The 23333-nt window shown below is 42.6% G+C and overlaps 1 protein-coding gene and 1 long non-coding RNA gene across 2 annotated transcripts; one reads left to right on the top strand and one right to left on the bottom strand.

The window, feature by feature from the left end:
• Positions 1–241: 241 nt before the first annotated feature.
• LOC144593147 (annexin A13-like) lies at positions 242–23289 on the top strand. The gene is made up of 11 exons (XM_078398627.1): positions 242–441; positions 5846–5921; positions 7870–7964; positions 10221–10391; positions 13103–13136; positions 17022–17101; positions 17829–17897; positions 17994–18095; positions 19555–19630; positions 21059–21171; positions 22836–23289. Exons 1-11 carry the CDS (start codon positions 427–429, stop codon positions 22953–22955), a joined length of 951 nt encoding a protein of 316 aa, XP_078254753.1. The 5' UTR covers positions 242–426; the 3' UTR covers positions 22956–23289.
• On the bottom strand, positions 1734–17365 carry LOC144593148 (uncharacterized). Its single transcript, XR_013547208.1, has 4 exons — positions 17254–17365; positions 5599–5691; positions 4043–4093; positions 1734–1849 (listed from the first exon to the last, which is right to left on the bottom strand). It is a non-coding gene; the product is annotated as an uncharacterized LOC144593148 (long non-coding RNA).
• Positions 23290–23333: the final 44 nt, after the last annotated feature.

Here is a 23333-nt window from a genome sequence, read left to right as displayed (position 1 = left end):
TACATGATTGGGATTTGGTGCAAAGTGCCATTGCCCCCTGCCCAGGATTTTTTTTTGTTGCTCTGCAAATGAAGCAATTTTTTATTTACTTTTCAAAACTTGTACAAATAATCTGAACTCTGCCTCTATGTACTTATTCATCTTGGTGTCAAGGTGAGGTCAAGTCCAGTCATTCAATTTTATTTGTATAGCACATTTAAAAACAACCCACGTTGACCAAAGTGCTGCACATCTGATTAGGAAAAAAAAAAAAAAAGTTACAGTGGCAGGTACATTAAGCTTTTTATCCCTGTACTTCAAGCCATATACGGTGAAGTCACACCCAATCCCTTGGAAGGATTGGTTTTATTGCAGCTGATATAAAAATTGAACCACACATTTCTCTCAGCTCAGTGAGCTGCGGAAGGCATACACAGCAGAGGCGAAATGGGCAACACTCACGTAAGTAAAAATGTAACTAGACTTTAACAAAACCCACTCAAATGGATACTGTGTCTGAATTTCCTGCTCGGACATTTGCTCAAGTGATTGTCCCCTGAAAATCATCCGAACCAAGTTGTAAAAGATTTCTATAAAATATTCCATAAAGTTTGTTTTAGAAGGTTTTATTGATTCCCAATGTAGGTTGACCTCTTAATAATTTTCATAAGTTAACTGTCATTGGAGTGGATTAATTGGCAATGAGACACTTACGTCTCTTTTTGCATTACCATGGAGTTGTTTTTCTAATTATCATATATCATATCATATATATACAGCCGGAAACAGGCCTTTTCGGCCCACCAAGTCCGTGCCGCCCAGTAATCCCCGTACATTAACACTATCCTACACCCACTAGGGACAATTTTTACATTTACCCAGCCAATTAACCTACATACCTGTACGTCTTTGGAGTGTGGGAGGAAACCGAAGATCTCGGAGATGTTTTGCACTATTGCCTTTTTTTAATTTCCAATCTTTTTCTTTACTGTCTTGCACAACTTGTGTAATTTATATTTGACTTATGTTGTCGTGTTGTCTGAGTGGATGTGCCTGTGATACTGCTGCAACCAAGATTTTCATTGTATCTGCACCTCACCGTACATGTGCATATGGCAATAAACTTGATTTGAATTGAGGCACAAGAAACTGCTGGAAACTACAAATGCTGAACTACAGCCACATAAAACAAGGTAGTGGATGAATTCAGTAGATCAGACAGCATCTGGAGAGAGATTGGAAAGGCGAAGTTTCGGGATGGAACCATTTGGAATGACTCAACAGTACTCGGTTGTCCCGAGTTAAGATATCTCTTCATGTTTCTTTTTAAAAAGTATTCAAGGGATATGGGCTTTGTAGTATAAGAAAATAACTGCAGATGCTGGTACAAATCGATTTATTCACAAAATGCTGGAGTAACTCAGCAGGTCAGGCAGCATCTCGGGAGAGAAGGAATGGGTGACGTTTCGGGTCGAGACCCTTCTTCAGACTGGAGGCTTTGTAGGCTTAGCTAGCATTTAACTTTCTCTCCTTAGTTGCCCTTGAGAAGGTAGTGGTGTGCTCCCTTCTTGAACCACTGCAGTCCTTGAGGTGTGGGTATATGACAATGGTATCAAAGCGAGAGACACCACGATTCTGGCCCAGCGACGGTGTTGGAGTGGCAATATGTTTCCAATCAGGTTGCTGTGTAGCTTGGAAGGCAATCACCATCTGTTGCTATCCCCATGCTTTTTCTGCTGTTGTCCTTCTAGTGGTGTGTTTGGAAGGTGCTATCTAAGGAATCTGATTGAGTTACTTCACTGCGTCCTGTAGGTAGTAGATGACTTTAATCTGAGGGCGGTGAATCTGTGGAATTCTTTGCTACAGAAGGCTGTGGAGACAGTCAGTGTATACATTTAAGGCAGAGATAGATAGATTCTTGATTAGTACGAGTGTCAGAGGTTATGGGGAGAAGGTAGGAGAATGGGGTTAGAGGGAGAGATAGATCAGCCATGATTGAATGGCGGATTAGACGATGGGCCAAATGGCCTGATTCTACTCCTATCACATGATCTTTTGATGATAACATCAATCCCCACTTTTATCTCGTAGGTCATGACCTGAGACATCACATATCCATGTTCTCTAGGTCCACTGAGTTACTCCAGCACTTTGTGTCCCACTATTATCTCCACAGTTTTCCTGTTCCCTACAGGTTAATACCTTCTGAAAGTGACAATAAATGAGACAGACCAGAGTGGACACAACCCAGGCATGATTCCCCAGGTATTCACCTATAAGAAGCTGCGACCTTCATTTCACCCATCCTGAGCTGTTGTCATAAGCCCAGACAAATGGCAGAATAGTTTAGTTTATTATCACATATACCGAGGTACAGTGGAAAGCTTTTTGTTGCATGCTATCCAGTCAGCGAAAAGGCTATGCATGATTACAATCAAGCCATCTACTGTGGACAGATATATGATAAAGGGTATAAAGTTTAGTGCAAAATAAAGTACAGTGAAGATAAACTAAGGGTCACCAATGAGGTAGATGGGAGGTCAGGATCATTCTCTAGCTCGTGAGGGGACAGTTCAGTTGCATAATAACAACAGGGAAGAAATTATTCTTGAATCTGGTTGTACCTGTTTTCAAACTTCCTCACCTCTTGCCTGATGGGAGAGGGGAAAAGAAGGAGTGGCCGGGGTGGGACTTGTCCTTATCCAAGTTAGACATGGCATCAAGAGATCATGGAGGAAGCCACACTCTTTCTTTTGGGTGTTGAAAGAGAGCCATGATCATCAAAGGGTGGCAGTATGAGGGCAATGGGCAGAAGAAAGAAGGAAGCAATAAATGACTTGCTCACTGTGTTCTCAAGAACAACAACAGCTTGAATTTACAGAGCACAGTCAACGTGGTCAAAAGTGAGTAATCCTAGATAAGGAATTTAGAGATGAAGCAAAATGTTTTCACAAGTTATGAACAGATTCAATGATTATTAAACAATAATAAAATGCTGTAATTTAAGGGATTGAAGGATAGAATGTTGGTGCGATGTATGATGGATAATTTGGAACAGGATGTGCTTAAAGGAAAGTTTGAGAACCTCTTATCTAAATGAATGTTAGAACAGGTTCAAGGCATATCAATCCAGTGATTGTTCATACCATAATCACCAGCAACAGGCCCCACTATCCAGCCCTGGCATTTAGTCACATCACATTTGATATCTTGCTTGATGCTTTTTACATGCCTTAACTCCATAATTTTCAATATCCAAAACCAACTAAGTCTACTGTTTTCATTGCTGTCCATCCCATTTCCCTCCAGTAGTTCAAGAAAACTAAGTACTCAATCTTATACCTGAAAGAAGGTGGCTGTACAACAGTAAGTGCGCTGGTTAGCAGCCAGCTGTAGATTAAGGTGGTGAGTCTAAGTTAAATCTAAGTGGAGTTAGTCATTTTGAACAATTGGATTCTGCTCTGCACTCCAACAGTCTTTGCATTGGAAGATAATTGTAATCTGCTAATATTGTAATTTATGATGTCTGAGTCAACAAAGATCTGCCCAGTGTGTTTGACACTGAAAGGTACTGAAGCATAAAGCAAAGTTTACAACCTAATTGCAGAAAAGCACACACAAGAAATGTTTGTCAATCCGCGTGAGAACTCTTAAAAACATCGGTTGCATGTGGTCAATAGTTCTGAACTCATAGACCTTTCTCAGACTGCCACATGACCGTGGAAAACTTTTGATGATACCCGTGTAGTTGGGCTTAGACTTGGAAGTCCAGTTATGCAAAAACCTGCCCGCTCTGATCTCTATATTGTATGAAAGGATCCAGTGCACTGGAGAAGATGAAAGGAATGATTTGCAATAAGGACATTGGAGGAAGGAAGTATTAAATAAAGTAAACTTTGGTCAAGCAGGTTAAATTGCCTCTGCCCATCCCTTCGTTCTTACGCTTGTCAAGAAATAATCAGCTTACTGAACCCCTGCCTGGAAAAGAGAGGGTGTATAAATGGGCTGCTATGGGTGGTATAGCTGATAGGTTACTTCTTAGTTGTAGCTCTACAACCATTACCAGCATACTAGCGATGATCCAGAGATGAGAGTTCAAATTCCATCATGGGAGCTGTGGAAGTATAAATTCAAATAATTAAATAAATCAGGGATACAAAAATAAAGACGATCTCAGTAACAATATCCATCAAATTATTGGATAGTTGTAAATCTCTCCCCTTAACTGGTCTAGCCTAAATGTGACTCCAAACCTAACAATGCGATTAACTCTGAGCCACAACCCAAGTTCAGAGATAGACAATAAATGCAGCCACACAGCACGGAAAAGAGCCCTTTGGTTCACACAACTATGCTGACCAAGATGCTCATTGGGTGTACACATCCAGTGTTAAAAAAAAACTTTTAAAACAACTAAGAGTTATTTAGATTAATTGACTGATGCATAGAAGATATTTTCTTTTGTGAGAGAGCCAAAAAATGAGATAGTGTGTACTAAAATTAAAAATAAACATTACCTCCTAAATAGTGGAGAGAATGCAAAACTTGCTTCCAGTAAGCGGGTCTGTGGAGATCATTTACAAAGGAGTTGGATACGTACTTGAGGAAAATAGTTTCACCTTGTTTGTTACCAAGAACAATGTTTGAATTTTGGATTTCCTGACTTGACGTTTGGTAGCTTAACAACCTATTCCTCCTTCCATGTCATACAGTCTGATGTATGAGTCAATGTGCTCATTTGATGCAAAATATAGTATGCTGGTAAAGGTTGTAGAGCAACAACTAAAGAGTAACAGAATTACGCTTAAAAAATAATGTTCCTATTCACTCTTGCAAAATGTTGACAAAGTGTAACAGCATTAGGTTGGAAGAAAGTTTGTGTGGGGATTGCATTTGTGACTTTACAAAAACATTCCATGCTTGCTTTAAGCAGAAGGCCAACAGGGCGATGTCATCTGTCCCATCAGACTCGACAGTGTCATTTCCCAGAGTCACTGTTGCAGACGTTACATTGACCTTCTTGAGGGTGAACCCACGGAAAGCAACTGGCCCAGACGGAGTCCCTGACCGCGTCCTTGGGAACTGCGCAGACCAACTAGCAGGAGTGTTCACAGACATCTTTAATTTCTCCCAACTCCGTTCTAAAATACACACCTGCTTCAAGAAGACCACTATCACCCCGGAGCCATAGAAAAGCAAGATCTCATGCATAAAGACTACTGTCCAGTGGCCTTGACATCCACCATCATGACGTGCTTCAAGAGGCTGGTTATGGCACACATTAAATCCAGCCTACTAATCAACCATGATCCACTGCAGTTTGCCTATCGCCACCAAAGATCCACAGCTAATGCCACCTCCCTGGCCCTACACTCATCCCTGGAACACCTGGAGAAGAAGGACAGCTACATCGGAGTCTATTCATTGACCACAGCTCAGCTTTCAATACCATTATCCCAACCAAGTTCATCTTCAAACTCGTGAAATCTGGAGTAAGCAACTCCCTCTTCAGCCCAACTTGTCCATGTGCGCCTGTTGCTAGCCTGAGCTAGTCCCATTTGTCCACGCTACCCTAAAACATGTACTTATCCAAAAGAATATCTGAAGAAGGATACTCACCCGAAATTTTGCCTGTCCATTCCCTCCACAGATGATGCCTCCATCACTTAGTGGTTTTACTCAAAACTCCAGCATCTGCAGTTCCTTGTGTCCCTACAATTCGAAGATCTTTTAAACGTTACTTGTAACTGTATCTGCCTCTCCCACTCCCTCCTGCAGCCGAGTCTCTTTTACACACCGTGATCATATAATCATATAATGTTTGGTGTACTTTATGGAAGTGAGTAATTCATGGTTTATTTTTCAGACAAGTGCTCAATACCATGTGCACTTCAGTGAAGAGGAGGATGCCAAGAAGATCAGAAAGGCGTGCAAAGGAGCAGGTACTCTAACGTTGCTGAATGGACAATATGTTTTCACTTGATTTGTGCACAGCTAATATTTTGAGATAAGATGCAGACATAATGGAACAAAATCATGACAGCTTAGGTGTCGACTGCTTTCCTCATGGCCAGATTAACAAGTAATAAAGCATTTTTAGCCTCCAAACAGAGATTCTGGGATCGTGCAATGAAATTAAAGTACAATTCTGACACAGTGGCACTCTCGATAGTGCAGTTGTTTCACAGCTCCAACGGCCCAGGTTCAACCTCCTGTCTGTGTGGAGTTTGCAAGTGCTCCTTGTGACTGAATGGATTTCCATCGGTTGCTCCAGTTCTCTCTCACCTGCCAAAGACCAGCGGGTTGATAACTTCATCAGCTGCTGGAAGTGTGACCCATACAAAAGAGAAGGGGGGGGGGTGGTCAAAGCATCAGGGCATGTATGAAAGAGAAGACTACAGGGAAGTAATTAGATGTACGTGATTGCTGGGATTGCTCTGAGACCCAGAATAAACTCAGTGGCCTGAATGGCCTTCTTTTAAGGGAACATGGCATGAGAAGTTTGTAGAAATTATTTTCCCCGGTCTTCTTGCTGAACTACCTGTGGATCCTGTGGCTTTGCCTTTGATGTGTTGCAAACAGATCAAATTAATGCATGGCTCAGAGGAAGGTGGATTGATGTTAGAGCTTCAGAAATCAGATTGATGGAGGAGCCAAGCATTTTGTTTTGGTGAATATGATGCCATTAAATAGAGATTATAACATGACTCCTACCTTTTGTTCTACAATAATGAACAGTGGTGTGCTTCAAATCCATCTTAATATGATAGTGGTTTCTCAGACAACACCACCAAGGTAATATTACCTGTCACTAGTTTCCAGTTGCTTCTTCTCATATTACATTTCAAAGCAAAACATCTGTTTGGCTTGTCCTCAATATGATGACCGTTCAAAGCACTACGGCAACACGAGGGATCGGCCCCGTGTCTATGTGATAAACTCTCTTCTGTTCTCTACCCAGCTGTAATTCTGCACCCCGTTGTTCCAAATAAGAAGTAATTTCTCCCTTGATATATATTTTCTATATCTTGCTTTCTTACGAGATAGGAGGCCATTTGGTCCATCAAGACTACGTCGGCTCTCACACCAATCCCATTCTTCCTATTTCCTCGCAGATCCTAGTATCTTATTATCTCCTACATGCCCATCAATTCCCCCGATTCTCCTCCATGCACTCTACACCAAGAACAATTCATAGAGGCCAATTAACCTACCGACCCGTATGACGCTGGGATGCGGGAGGTTCTGCTAGGTCTTAACTGTCCCTGTGGTCTTTTGTAAAATGGCAGTACTTTTGGTAGAGTTGCTGCCTCACAGCGCCAGAACCCCAGTTTCAATCCTGACTTTGGGCGTTGTCTGTGTGGAGTTTGCATGTTCTCTCTATGATTGAATGGGTTTCATCCAGGTGCTGTTCCTCCTGTTTTCTCCCACCTTCAAAAGATGCACAGTTTTACCAGGTTAATTGGCCAGTGTAAATTGCAATTAGTCTGTAGGCAAATGGTAGAATCTAGAGTGAACTGGGAGAACGCATGAAGAATAGGATTTATGCTGGGTTAGTACGAAATGATGATCAATGATTGGCGTGGACTCGGGCTCACGAGTCTGTTTTTATGTTGTATCTCTCTATGAAACTAGAGCACCCGTGGGAAACCCACGCCTTCAGAGGAAGAACAAATTCCATACGGAGAGCACCTGAGGTCAGGGATGAACCCGGGGTCACTGGAGCTGTGCATCAGCAGCACTAACTGCTGCATAGCCTTGCCGTCCTACCTTGACTTTTTCAAGCACTTCATCTATATTGCTCTATCATGTTATTTCTGCGACCAAATGTGATTTGCAACAGGCATTACAACCTATCTTAGCTGCACAATTTACTTTTGCGTTTCACAGGAACAGATGAAATCGCAATTATTAAAATTCTAGCGAGTCACTCTTCTGAACAGAGGCAGAAAATAAAAGAGAAGTACAGGATTCTGTATGGAAAAGTAAGTACAGCTTGCGAAAAGACTCAGGCGAAGTTTAACACATTGGAACAGGAGGAGGCAGCCATGTGGCCTCTTGTGAATGTTCCACCATTCCACGAGATCTTGGCGGATCTACGATCAATGATTATTTATCGATCAATTATGATACTTTATTGTCGTATTACCTAGGTGCAGTGAGATCTTTTGTTTTGCATACAAAGACTCCACTTTCCTGTTTTTGCACTTTAACCCTTCAATATCTTTTTAATAGAGGTCTCATCAATCTCAGTTTAAAATAAAACTGAGCATCATGTATGGAGCCAAAGTTTCTCCTGTCATCTGTATGTGGAAGTATCTCCAAACTTCACCTCAAAAAAGCCTGGCTCCAATTTTTAGTTTCTACTCCTTCATCCCAGACTCTCTGACCAGTGGGGAAAGTCTTGCTCACCGAACCTACCATTGTCCTACAACATTGGAAAAGTCATCCAAATCTTCCCTTAACCTTCTAAGTCCCGCAGTATAAAACCCTGGTTTTTGTACTCTTTGCACATCAACTCCATCTGTCAATTCTGCAAAATCTCACTTGCATTACTTCCAATAAAGCCTATTGGTGATCCAAATTGGGTGATTCACACTTCCAGTTCTTGAGGCAAGGTCTAATCAGCCTGAAGAAGGGTCCCAACCTGAAACAATGATTGCCCATTTCCTTCTATAGATGCTGCCTGACCAATTTTGTCTGTAAGTTGGAAAAGAGACGGAAATCATTTGATACAATAACTATAGCTCCACAGTATTGTAACGAATGACAGCAAAAGCACAGAAGACTGATAAGAAAGAACAATTACTAAAAGTGGAGAGTGAGAGACATGGCAAGAGAGAGAGACTTTGCATTTCCAGGAATGAACTTCCAGACAGTAAGATGTCTGAATTTAATAATAGTATGTGAGCTGGGTCGTATGTAGGGGATTCATAATTCAAACGTTTGTAACTCAGGGATCACCTGTATCCCATCTTAATTAGGGCTAAAGCAGATGACCTCATCACGCAGTGGTAAACAAATACCGGAACAAAAGGATTGTCTTTCCATTCCCTTTGTGAGGGAAACAGGCCGATCAGCCTGTCATGTCCAAGCAAACTATCAAACACACATTTACACTTATCCTTTTTTAGTTTTGTTTAGAGATACAGCATAGAAAAAGGCCCTTCGGCCCACTGAGTTCGCACCAACCAACGATCCCCGCACATTAACACAACCTTACACACACTGGGGACAATTTACATTTATACCGTGCCAATTAACCTATAAACATGTACATCTTTGGAGTGTGGGAGGAAACTGAAGATCTCAGAGAAAACCCACACAGTCACAGGGTGAATGCACAAAATCCATACAGACAACACCCGTAGTCGGGATCAGACCCACGACTCTGGTGCTGAAAGCACTGTAAGGCAACAACTCTACCGCTGCGCCACACTGCCGCCCTTAGAACTCTGGCAGTGACTGACTTAATCACCATACTACCATGCCCCTGTCATAATCTTTTTAATTCTCCCCACATCCCCATCAACTTTCCCCCGAAGAGTTTGAGCGAATTCTACCACTCACCTAAATGCTATGGGCAGTTTACAGTAGTCATTTAACATAGGACAGAGAACAGTGTAGCACAAACTTACCAAACTAAACATATTTTGGCAATGGGAGGAAACCAGAGCACGAGGAGGTGACCCACACATTTACATGGAGAATGCCCAATCCCACACAGACAGCACCTGACGTCAGGATTGATCTGGGGTTGCTGGAGCTCTGAGTCAGCAGCACAACCAGCTGCAGCCCTGTGCCATCAAAGCATTTCATTGGCTTTAAAGCTTTCTGAGCCACAATGGGATACCTGATAGTGCCATAAAAATTCAAATCTTGCTTGCTTTGCTTCTTTCCCTGTTTGTGATAATTCAATAAGGGAAGGTTTTGCAGCCCCCAGCTCACCATGGGCATGAATCAGTGTGAGGTCAAGAGGATGGGTGACATATTCTCATATGTGTTGGTAGTGCCGGTAAACTTGGCCATTACACCATTCCGGAGGAAACAACCAACCCGTCTCTCCGTTGCAGTGACCCTAGACTGAGACTTGTAGCCAATCTCCCACCCACTGACGAGGTTCCTCAGAGACCAAATGGGACTCAGAAGAACATAAGATGTTCTGATGGCCTGGAACAGCTAGAAGAATGAGTAACATAGGCTAACACTTCAGTAGAGTATCTCCCTGTTTTTCTCCACAGGATCTTGAGAAAATACTTCAAGAAGACCTCAGTGGGGACGTATTAAAGACACTATTGGCTATGTTAGATCAGCCCGGCTACTTTGATGCCAAGTTGCTGAACAAGGCAATGAAAGGAGCTGGAACAGATGAAGATATCCTCATCGAACTTCTCTGCACACGAGCCAATTCAGTATGTTTGATTCTGCGAATATTATTGATAGCATAAACATATTCTGACGGCGGTCATTAAAAGGTATTCCCATGTATAAAGAGCTGAAAATTTAGATCATATGGCAAGGAAGCTGATTTGGCCCATCAGGCCCATGCTGTCTCTTTAAGTGGGATCTCCAGGTAGTCTCATGCTTTAGTCTCTTCCCATTGTCCCACAACACGAGTTGGCAATTGGTAGATATGGATATTCGAGATTCTGCAGTGATGATGAATTCGGGGCTAGGATGAACAAAGGTCAGAGGATTGGGGTGGTGGGAATGGTGGGTGGGGTTAGGTGGTGTGACCAATACATGTTGAGGTTTGGGGTGGGAACAGTGCCATTTGAGAGGGGAGGGTGGCCCAAAGGATGGAAGCAAAGTAAAATAATACATTTACTATTTGCTGGGTTACCACAAAGTGAACTCTTGCACACACACACACACACGCAAACACATTTATACACACACATGAGCATTCACTTAAGAATTCACATACACAGAGAAAAACACACACAAATATAAATACACACACACGGACACACACGCACGCACAAATACACACATAAGAATACACAGACACACACACAGATCATACACCCATAGGATCTCAATTCAGCAGAATGCTATTAGAGCCCTTTTAGACACTGTCAACCCCACATTTTGGGCAATGTTGCCAAAGGATTGTGGTGCAGGAAATGATGTCATTGGGAGCATGTCAGGCGTGAAAATCATGTCAGGCATAACCATATAACCATATAACAACTACAGCACGGAAACAGGCCCATTCGGCCCTTCCAGTCCATGCCGACCACTCTCCCTGACCATACAAATGGGACACATACCATTAAATGCACAATTGAAAATCTGTATTTATAAACTGGTTATTGCATTTCCCTCAGGGAAAACCAACTTCATTGCGCACAATGTTCTGCAATAGAATTTTGAGACAACTGTACCCTTGTGTTTGCACTCTGTGTGCTGCTGAAATGAGATTTCCTGCCACAAGATTGTAATTTGGAGAAAGAATAATAACGCTAAACATAGACATTAGATCCAATCTGGGAGTGGGAGGGGCTGTTGATATGGGTGGGGTGGGAAGTGGGGGGTCATCATCAGAGACTTTCCAGGAGCAAAAACACAAAAGAATACATTTACTATTTGCCGAGTTACCAAGAAGCAAACACCCGCACTCACATATATACACATACGAATGCACAGACACACGCACACTAAAATAAGCACAGACCCAGACATACACCAATATATACATACAGAGACAGAAACACACACAAAAGCATACACCACCACAAATATATAAAAATAACTATTTACAATATATTTACAACTATTGTAAATAGTTGTAAATATTTACAAATAATAGCCCAAACTATTTACAATATATATTAATGATTTGGATGATGGAATTAGAAGTAACACTAGCAAGTTTGCAGATGACACAAAGCTGGGTGGCAGTATAAACTGCGAAGAGGATGTTAGGAGGTTGTAGGGTGACTTGGACAGGTTGAGTGAGTGGGCAGATGCATGGCAGATTCAGTATAATGTTGATAAATGTGAGGTTATCCACTCTGGCTGCAAAAACAAGGATGCAGATTATTATCTCAGTGGTGTCAGATTAGGTAAAGGGGAACCGCAAAGAGACCTCAGTATCCTTGTACACCAGTCACTGAAAGTAAGTGAGCAGGTACAGCAGGCAGTGAAGAAAGCTTATCACATGTTGGCCTTCATAACGAGAGGATTTGAGTATAGGAGCAAAGAGGTCCTTCTGTAGTTGTATACGGCCCTGATGAGACCACATCTGGAGTCTTGTGTGCAGTTTTGGTCTAATTTGAGGAAGGATGTTCTTGCTATTGAGGCAGTGCAGCATAAGTTCACAAGGTTAATCCCTGGTATGGAGATACTGTCATATGAGGAAAGATTGGAAAGACTGGGCTTGTATTCACTGGAGTTTAGAAGGATGAGAGGGGATCTTATAGAGACGTATAAAATTTTAAAAGGACTGGATAAGCTGGATGCAGGAAAAATGTTCCTAATGTTGGGGGAGTCCAGAATCAGGGGGCACAGTCTAAGAATAAAGGGGAGGCCATTTAAAACTGAGGTGAGAAGAAACTTTTTCACCCAGACAGTTGTGAATTTGTGGAATTCTCTGCCACTGAAGGCATTGGAGGCCAATTCACTGGATGATTTTAAAAGATAGTTAGATAGAGCTCTAGGGGCTAGTGGAATCAAGGAATACGGGGAGAAGGCAGGCACAGGTTACTGATTGTGCATGATCAGCCATGATCACAATGAATGGTGGTGCTGGCTCGAAGGGCCAAATGGCCTCCTCCTGCACCTATTTTCTGTTTCTATGTACACACACATGCCCAAACACAAATGCACATGCAAACACGAATACACGCACATACACACACGTGCTCACGCACACAAATATGGACACACACACACATGCATGCACATACACTTTCTTCCTGCATTCAGTTTATTTTCGTGGAGTTGCATGCCACTTTAGTCACTGTCCCTGGCCTCCCACACCCTCAGTCTTTATTTCATCATTTCTATGATCTATAATGACACCTGGAACCTGCATCCTTAGTTCAGTTATGTCTAAACAAAACTTTGATGTGCATGTATGTACACATTTATTATTTACTAATTCTAATTTGTTTTTCAGCAAATTATTGCCACAAAAGAAGCATACAAACAAAGTAAGTTATTAGTAATTCCCGTGATGGCGGGACTGTCATATCTTGAAAGAATGGTGCAACTGGGCTCGTATACACTGGAATTTAGAAGGATGAGAACGGATCGTATTGAAACATATAAAATTATTAAGGGACTGGACATGCTCGAGGCAGGAAACATGTTCCCAATGTTGGGGGGGTCCAGAACCAGAGGCCACAGTTTAAGAATAAGGTGTAGGCCATTTAGAACGGAGATGCGGAAAAATGTTTTAATCCGGAGAGTTGTGAATCTGTGGAATTCTCTGCTTCAGAAGTCAGTGGAGGCCAATTCTCTGGATGCTTTCAAGAGAGAGTTAGATAGAGCTCTTAAAGATAGAGGAGTCAAGGGATATGGGGAGAAGGCAGGAACGGGTACTGATTGAGAATGATCAGCCATGATCACAGTGAATGACGGTGTTGACTCGAAGGGCTGAATGGCCTCCTCCCGCACCTCTTGTCTATTGAGAGGAGAAGAGCCAACTCCTGCAACTGTTTCTTCTGCTGATATTTTCAGGCATTGGTCTTCATGTTATCTTTGAACTTTCTGATTGTTGATATATTTATAGTCAGTTTATTCTAACTCCAGTGCCTTGTATGTGTTGTGTCAGAGGCAGTCAACAGTGTGTTTCAGGGTTAGCCTCAGCTTTGAGTGTCCTTTTAAGACTGCCATTGCATTGAACAAAGGCAGACAAATTCCAATTACTCTAAAGCACTAGTGCTTCCAATTCATTCCTTTAAGCTCCTCACTGTAACGCTTTTGTTACATCATCATTTGTACCATCTCCTACTGCAACTCGGCCTCCAAAGGCTCGACATGTTTCAGGCGATGGTGCACAGTGTGGAGTTTGCAGGTTCTCCCTGTGGACCGCGTGGGCTTTCCCTGGCTGCTCCAGTTTCCTGCCACATCCCAAAGATATGTGGGTTGGTGGGTTACCTGTCCAATGTAAATTGCTCCTAGTGTCTAGTGAGTGGTAGAATCGGGGGGGTTTGTTGATGAGATTGTGTGAGGACAATTTTTAAAAATGAAATTAATGCACGATTAGTATAGAAAGGTGACTGAGGTCTCCATGGACTTTGTGGGCCGAAGGCCCTGCTTCCGTCTTGTATGACTATGACCTTATGACCAATGTCATCACCCAACAAAGTTTTTTTCTTTAGGCCCTTCAGAGAGAGCACATCCACTGCCTAAAACTCCTGCCATGTCCCTGATATTGATGCACACCAGTATAATTTCCCGGGTAGGAACTTTAAGTTTCCAGGAAACTCACTGCATCATCTGCAGTGCAGAATTTGCTAAAGTTGCTCAGAAAGAAAAACTGTTTTGCCAAGGTCTTAGTGCTGATTTTAAATGATTGATGCATCCTCATGCCCCAGCACTGGGAAAGTCACTTGCTTGAAATTCTCCCACAGGCCCCCGGGTGGAGTGTGTTGTTTGAGGTTTGAACATCAGCCAGCACATAACGAAGAACGCTTCAAAACAGTGCCTTGGCATCCTTTGCAACGGTCTGCATGGGCTGATGGGCCTAGACTAATATGGTATTTGGCTCGGGGGGGCATTGTAGGCCTGGATGTTGTAGGTCCCGACAGTTTAGGTCCTGACACTCTAGGTTTCCGACGTTTTAGCTGCGGACGGTCTAGGTCCGGAGGCCCAGGCGCCGCCTAACGGAGGTTGCGTAGCAACCCGCCTCACTGCCTGGGCGGCCGCCATTGGTGGAGCAGGAGCATGTGGCCGCTGGCTGAGTGAGCTCACGTGGGCCGCAGGGTGGATGTCACCCTTTGTCCCTAATTTGGGAGTGAGGAAGTTGGCAACCCTACTAATACAGGACAAAGGCAGTCCCGTATGGAACAAATTAATTTAGCTCAAAATACGGGATGTCCCGGCTAATACGGGACAGTTGGCAACCCTATTTGGACAGGTACACGGACAGGAAAGACAGAGGGATATGGGCCAAATGTTGGCAGGAGGGACTAGTATGGAGGGGGCATCTTGCTTGGCAAGGGCAAGTTGGACCGAAGGGCCTGTTTCGATGCTCTATAACTCTGTGATGATCATAATACTCACCTAACTAACCAAACTTCTCATTGCTAGTTCAAATAGCTCTACAATTTTTTTAATCATTGTTTACTCAAGGCAAATTGCTACATTAAAGGTCTGTGTGGCTGTGTGTGTCTATCTCTGCAATGAAGTTGAATTTAATGCCAAATGCGTTGAGGTTCAGGTATAATGAAAATCTTGCTGCAGCAGCATCTGAGGCACATCAAATCAGACAAACACACAAATAAAATTATACCTAAATTATACATAAAATTTGTTAAAAAAAAGACTTAAAATTAGGCATTAGTGCAAAAACATAATTAGAAAAAATCAAGTCTACGGTAGTGCAAGAGGTGGACAGTAATGTTGACGTAGGATTAGGCTTGCACAGCCTGGTTCCTGAACCTGGTGATATGCGATTTCAGGCTTCTGTATCTATAAACCCATTGTAGCAGCGTGGCCCAGATGGTGAGGAACGTTGTCGATGGCCTGAGGCAGTGCTTAGTGTAGTTGCTTTCCATGGAAGGGAGGGCTGTGTCCGTGATGGACCAGGCCGAGTCCACCACTCTCTGCAGCTTCTTGTGTTCCAGTGTTGGATTTGCCATACCCAGCCATGACGCAACAAGTCATGATCCTTTCTACAGTACATCTACTGATTTGTCAGAGTATCCAGAGACGCACCAAAACCCTTTAAACGTCTGGTGAAGTATAGATGCTGGCATATCATCTTTGTGATTATATCTATGTGCTGTGCCCAGGACAGGTCATCCAAGATGTTAATGCCTTGGAATTTGAAGCTGTGTGCATGTCTCTAGGTAAAGTCATAAAATACTACAGCATAAAAAGAGGCCATCCGGCCCAACTTGTCCACTCCAACCTGTGGGTGCCCTTCTGTTTTAATTCAATCTCCCAACATACCCTCCATAGCCTTTTATGCCTAATCAATTCAAGTGTTCATCTAGATACTTCTTAAAAGCTGCCAGTAACCCAGTTTTAAACACTCTAAGGAAGTGTCCGCCAGATACTTACCACACTCTGGGTGAAGAAGGTTCGCTCTAAATCTCTTCCCCTTTACACCACATAAACACACAGGTCCACCACCAATTTTACAGCACCTATGTTTCCAGAGCCTCGCTGGATTATCCGTTTTGCCGGACCAATAGAGGTCACGGCCTCCAAAAGAAGTCCAACTGTACTGGAATGGTCCGCCTGGCCTGCAAACTCGGCCTCGGAAATCAGCTATGGGAACGGATCCACTGACTCCGGCTGGGCTAGAGTTGCAGAGAGGCCAGGGTTACAGTTACAGGCAGGGAGCATATTCAACCCGCCAATCAGAAGTACAGCCGCGGAAGTCCCGATGAGGTCGAGATCGGCCGCCTCATTTTTGGGGGGACTTCCAAGGGGGATTTCAGGTGCACTCTCATAATTTTGTCTGGATTAAAGGAGTTGCCGGACCATCAGTTGCCAGAAAACCAGTGGTGGACGTACTCTAGTTTTATCTATGTCTGATTTGGGGAAAGTCTTTCTGCAGTCTACCTTATCTATATCCCTCATTACTTTATAACCCTCAATAATATCCCAGCAGACACAAAATATCATTCACAATAAAGTGTTTCCAGTTTTGTCAAGAACCTGGGCTATTACCACTCTCTGTTACACTGTGAGAGAACCCTCTCGTGCTTCTAACCTTGGAAATTAGGAAAGTTTGGATGCATACTGGACCCAGGTGGACTGTACAAGAAAGCATAATCTGACCACCAAATTTCCATCTCACTCAGTATCCATCGTATCAGATTTAGACTCAATGGTAAATATGATCCCTCTGATTTGTGCAGTGTTCCCGTCTGATCTGGTTAATGATATTCAAGGTGACACAAATGGAACTCTACAGAAGTTGCTGATCTCACTGCTTGAGGTAAGAACTGATAAACCGATCAATGCTCTCTAAAAAGTACAAAAGAAAATACTGAAAGCAATGTACTTGCTTCTCTAAACATTGTTATTTAAAACATCTGGTAAATGTACAACTAACAAGATGGTTCGTAAAATCAATCAATTTTGTCTTACCTAATATGAAACTAATATCCTTTTTGGTGTTCATCCAATCCTTATTTGGAAAAGTTAGTTGTGGAACAGAAAGAAAGTCTGACAAAGTAAGAAAGGATGTAATTCAATCCTCTGTAGCCACACTGATCTATAAAAGGCCTCAATTCTTCCAGTTCCCCTGTTCTTTCCAAAATTCAGCAAATAAGAGAGAGCATTAAAAATCAATCTGAACCCAATTCAACCTCAGCAAATCGGAGCCCAATCTGACATGACCAAGGCCAATCCAAATCCACCTGGTGTGTGACCAATCCAAACACAACCTGATAGTGGCCAATCCAAATTTAACTCAACCACAGTCAATCCAAACTGACCTGACCAAGACCAATCCAAACCCACCTGAGTTATGATCAATCCAAACATGACCCAGTCATGGCCAACCCATATTCCAACCCACCAACAGCCAATCCAAACCTGACCTGTCTCAGGCCACTCTGAACACAATCCATGGAAGTCTCTTCAACTCAATCCAAAAAACAGAGAGACAACAGCCGTTCATTGAATAATAAATAACCTTATTGACAACTGTTCAAATGCAGGCCAACCGAAATGAGGGATTCGAAGTAAACCAAGACCTGGCTGAACAAGATGCCAAAAAACTATTTGAGGTAAATAAAACTGTGCAGGGTTCAACTCGTGCAAGAATGAAAGGATGTTTTTGGAATAACCTATAAAACAAAAACAAAACTAATTTCTGTTTGCAGGCTGGAGAAAATCGTTGCGGTACAGATGAAATGCCATTTACTACTGTTTTAACCAAGAGGAATTGTATGCAGCTGAGAGCTACCTTCAAAGCTTATGAGACAGTGAGTGTCATTTCAAACTACACAAGAACACAAACAAAACAGGTGCAGGAGTAGACCACTCAGCCCCTCGAGCCTGCCCTGCCATTCCATATGATCATGGCTGGTCTGCACCTGACTTCAGCTGTGCCATTCTGGTTTCATTTTATTTAATTATTAATCTTGGATGTTGAGAGAGAATAGAATCATGGACATTGAAACATCAGCTCGGATCCAGTCCCTTCAGGAAATAAGTTTGTAAAGCATATACATTTCCCCATAAAATAGCATTCGATCTTGGAACAACTAAACCTTTAAATTTATAAAAGAATATGTCAAGGCAGGAAACGCACATACCTTTCCTAGCCGTGCAGCTACTGGAAGCCTCGTAGCTCTGGCTGAGCCTCAAGACAGAGTGGTCCACCGCTTGCAACTGGGCCTCAGCAGATGGATCCTGATATTTGATGCTTTGGGTTGAGACCCTTCATCTAACAGTCCAGATGAAGGGTCTTGACTCGAAATGTTGACTGTCCATTTCCCTCACAGATGCTACAGATAGACACAAAGTGCTAGAGTAACTCAGCAGGTCAGGCAGCATCTCCAGAGAAAATGGGTGACTTTTTGGGTCACTGAAGAAGTCTTCAGTCTGAAGAAGGGGCCCAACCCAAAATGTTACCCATCCTTTTTCTCCAGAAATGCTGCCTGACCTGTTGAGTTACTCCAGTACTTTGGATCTATTTTTGGTATAAACCAGCATCTGCAGTTCCTTGTTTCTACATTCCCTCAGAGATGCTGCCTGGCCTGTTGTCTTCCTCCTGCAGCTCTCCTTTCTTCGGCCTAGATTTCAGCATCTGCAGTCTCTGGTGCTATTATGGCTGACATTCAAGCTCGGCTCTATTTTCCTGCACTATCACCACATCCCTTAACATCCAGAAATCTATCAATCAGTGATTTGACTGAACACAAACAAGTCTCCCCAGCCTTCTGGCTAGAGAATTTGAATGATTCACTACCCTCTGAGTGAAAACATTCCCACATCAGTCCCAAATGGCCAACCCTTTAATGTCAAACTGTGCCTTCTAGTCCCAGACTCCTCATTCAGGGGAAACATCCCCCTGAATTCCACCTGCCAAGTATTTTTTAAGTTTTGACGAGATCTCCTCTTATCTCTTACGCAGCACTAGGTTGGTATTTTCTAAGGAAGCATGAGATTTCAACAGCACTTGTCAGACCAAGAATTCATCCAAGTGGTGGCATTTTCAACAGTGCAGCATTGCTTTGCATTTCAGCACCGCCCCAGTACAGTGCAGGGGGTCAGCCTGAATCGTACACTCTGATTTCTGCATGGGAATTTACCGCATGGTCTTTTGTCGCAGAGATGAGAATGTTACCCACTAAGTCATGGCTGACGCCCTCTCGGTAACCACGGGTGAATGAACAGGTGGAACTGGGACTATTGCTGGTCTCCCTCTTACTCCCACAGCTCCATGGCTCAAGCATCGAGGAGGTGATCAAAAAGGAAATATCTGGTGATATGAAGAAGGCTTATCTGACAATCGGTAATCTGTTGAATGATAGTAATAAGTTTAGACTAAAAATGTACACAAAGTGATGGAGTAACTCAGCAGGCCAGGCAGCATCTCTGGAGAATACGAATAGCCGACGTTTCAGGTCGGGACCCTTCTTCAGACTTGAAAAAATTAAGTCTAAAGAAGGGTACTGACCCAAACCGCCATCTACAGTCTGAAGAAGGGTCCTGACCTGAAATGTTACCTATCCATGTTCTCCAGAGATGCTGAGTTACTCCAGCATTTTATGTATTTTATTTGTAAAACCAGCATCTGCAGTTCCTTGTTTCTCCAATTAGTTTAGACATTTTTTGCAATGCCAAGTGTAAAATTATTTTTATATTCTCTTTTATAAATACTCCATGCCATAGGATACATTAGTGTCACAAGCTCGGTGTGAGTGTCAACATTGGTCACATAACTCTGAAGGTTTCTCTGAAAAATAAATCCATCCATTGCTTGAAAATGAAAATGACAGCATCTTTGACCTGAAACATTAACCCTACATAGATGTTGCCCGACCTGCTGAGTATTTTTGACATTTTCTGTTTTTATCATGTTTGCTTGGCTCCGCTGAGCAGCTGAGAATACCATCAGATTAAGGCAACAACAGAAAAAATCAAAAGCAGGGAAAGCAAAAAGATGAAGATATTGGAAATTTGAAAGAAAATGCCAGAGATAGTCAGCGAGTCCGACAACATCTGTGGAAGGAGAAATAGGGTCAATGTTTCAGTCTAACCCAAGTTCAAAGTTCACCTTATGTGGTCATGCTTTCCTTGTTACTTCAGAATAATTTATTCTTCACTGTTTCAACAACAGACATATGATTAGAGGAAGTAGCATCAGGTACCAGAATAATTTGGAGATAACCTATCAATTCTTCAAGCCAATTGCTAAGTCTCTAGTGATAGCCATCACTATGATGACTAGTGATGCATTGTCTTCACTACGCATGACTGAGACATGCAGAGTCTTTGCATGTTCCATTTTAAGTTCATCTTTGGTGATTTTAACCTAGGCATAATTAACACACCCACAAACCTAGGATATGTCACAAAGAATTGACAGCACAAAATAAAATTGGAAGGAAAGGAACTTGGGAAAGAATGTAATAACTGGGTGAGATGGGGTGGAGTGTGAGGGGGCGGCATTGTGGCACATTGTTAGCACTGCGACATCATAGCTCCAGAGGCTCGGGTTTTGACGTGTGGAGTTTGCATGTTCTCCCTGGAAGCATTTGGGTGCTTTCCTTTGCACTCTGGTTTCCTGCCGTATTTGAAAAGCAATTAATGGAACTATTTTTCTGCTATTTTGTCTGTCGTCTCTGCCAGCTTTTGAAGTTTGCCCTGTGGTTTAGGTAGAGACTTAACCATCAGCCAATGAACCCGCGCTCAGTATTGTTTTATTTTCCTTAACCAGTTCAATGTACCAAGGACTGCCAAGCCTATTTTGCAGAGGTGCTACATGAAGCAATGAAAGGTGTGGGGACAAGTGAGGACACACTGATTCGCATCCTGGTCTCTCGGTCAGAGGTAACAGAATGTTCAAACTTGGCTTTTTGTGTCTGGTTTCCAGTTAGGATGGAGAGTGGGGAAAGGATTGGCAGCATTCTGAAGGTACAGGTATTTCTGCCATAACGTAGATTCCATGAGGCATAGAGGATATAACGTGATTGATTAATTAAGGAGCACTATTTGTATTACATGAACCAAATTGGTTATAATACAATGTTAATCTGGAACTAGCCGCACAGTAATTAAACACCTTTGTCTCTTAAGAATACGGGCTGCCAGTTTCACTGCAGGACACCACTTAAAAGAGTTACTTTGGAAATTGACAAGCAATTACTTCAATTGACGCTGGTGCAATGGCACTCTATGAAACCATGTAACACACAACCCTTAGTATATTTAGTTTGTAGTAAAATTACCTTTCCTTTTGAAAATCTTGTGGGGAAAACGTCGTTATTGCGAGGGAAATTCTTTAGCCCCAACCGCTTTATCTAAATTGACACACTTGTTTTCATATCAAATTTTCCATCATGTAAGGTTTCTTTGGTACGCAGCTATCGTGTCACAGCAGACATTCTGGACATGATCATGGATGCAGTCAATTAACCTCAGCAAATGCTCAGAAGGTCTGATATCTGTGGGAAGGGAAGCTGGCAACATTTCAGGTCCGAGATCTGCATCAGAGCTGAGAAAAAGTGGAAACAAGTTTCAATCCCAATGAAATACATTGATTGTGTATTTGCACAGCCACGCAGCTCCAGAGATCAGGATTCAATCCTGACCTTGGGTGCTGTCAGTGTGGAGTTTGCTACTTCTCCCTGTGACCGTGTGGGTTTCCTTTGGGTGCTCTGATTTCTTCCCACAATCCAAAGATATGTGGTTTAGTGATCAATTGATCAGTTTAGATTTCCCCTTGTTTGCAGGTGACTGGTAGAAACTGAAAGGATGTGATGGGAATATGGAGAAAATAAAATGTGATGAATGTAGATGGTGTAAATGGGTACCCAATGGTTAGCATGGATGTGATGGGGCACAGGGCTCGTTTTTGTGTTGTATGACTCTATCACTCTGTGAGAAACTGTGATGTACGATGGTCTCCTGCTGAGGATTCCACGCCTCCTCATTCCTCCAAAGTATTACACAATCTATAAGGCCATCTCCACTTGCCTGGATAAATACAGCTCAGCAACACTTCAAAAAAATCCACGTCATGTGGAACATAGCAAACCCCCATGACTGGGTCCAAAACATCACCCTAGACTTTCACTCCCTCCGCCACTGAGGCTGCAGTGTGTACCATCTACAGGGTTCTTTACAGTTTATTTGCCAGCACCTTCCGAACCTTTGACTTCTACCAATGGACTATGGCAATGGTCACATGGGTCAGCATCATCTGCTGGTTTCCTCCAAGTCACACACCATCTTTACTACACGGTCATTGTATCCAAATCCTGGAACTCCCTCTCCATAGCACTGTTCCAAGAACTTACAAAAGTGGCACACCACCACTCTCTCAAAGGCAAGTAAGGGATGGGAAATAAATGCCAACCTTCCCAGTGACAGCCACAGCCCATGAATAGAAAATACACATCATCTCCCTCCGCCCTTTCTCCACAGTAATGTTCCTCCTCATAAGATGACTCTCACATTACAGGAAAGGTGATCCGCATATCTTTATTCAACAGATTGATCTTCTGTCCATTAAGGAGCGTTATCAGGAGATGTACAAGAAACCTTTGGCTGATGAAATCAAAGCTGAGACTTCCGGATATTTCCAGAAAGTTCTGCTGGCCTTGGTAAAATAACAACAGGGGGATGGTCATAATTGAAGCAACATGTTGTTCCAAATCGTGATCTATTTGACATTTGAAGACTCATTTTTGCCTCTAGCGTGGGCTTGAACCAGAATGTAAGGGAGCAATCTATTCCTACCATGTCCTTCATGGTCTTATGTGAACTGAGGCCTGGCCGCCTGGCAACCAGACATCAAGCAAGTTGGAAATGAGAATACAGCATCACAAGGATATTAAGTCTAAGATTTGGGTTGATTTTTAGAAGCAACCTACTGTTATATACCTGTCCTTCTACATGTAAAATATAGTTTTCATTTCAGTGCAATTCATTGTAATTAAAAGAAAATCCACATTAATAATCTGTCTATTGGTTTTTGGTTTAGAAACATT

Source organism: Rhinoraja longicauda, chromosome 4 (assembly GCF_053455715.1).
Source record: "Rhinoraja longicauda isolate Sanriku21f chromosome 4, sRhiLon1.1, whole genome shotgun sequence".
NCBI classification, from domain to species: Eukaryota; Metazoa; Chordata; class Chondrichthyes; order Rajiformes; family Arhynchobatidae; genus Rhinoraja; species Rhinoraja longicauda.
This window is presented reverse-complemented; position numbering and strand designations above follow the sequence as displayed.

Coding starts and splice junctions, on each gene's coding strand:
- LOC144593147 (XM_078398627.1), top strand. Junction 5,922..7,869: donor AAAGGCGTGCAAAGGAGCAG/GTACTCTAACGT, acceptor TGCGTTTCACAG/GAACAGATGAAATCGCAATT. Junction 17,102..17,828: donor TGCTGATCTCACTGCTTGAG/GTAAGAACTGAT, acceptor GTTCAAATGCAG/GCCAACCGAAATGAGGGATT.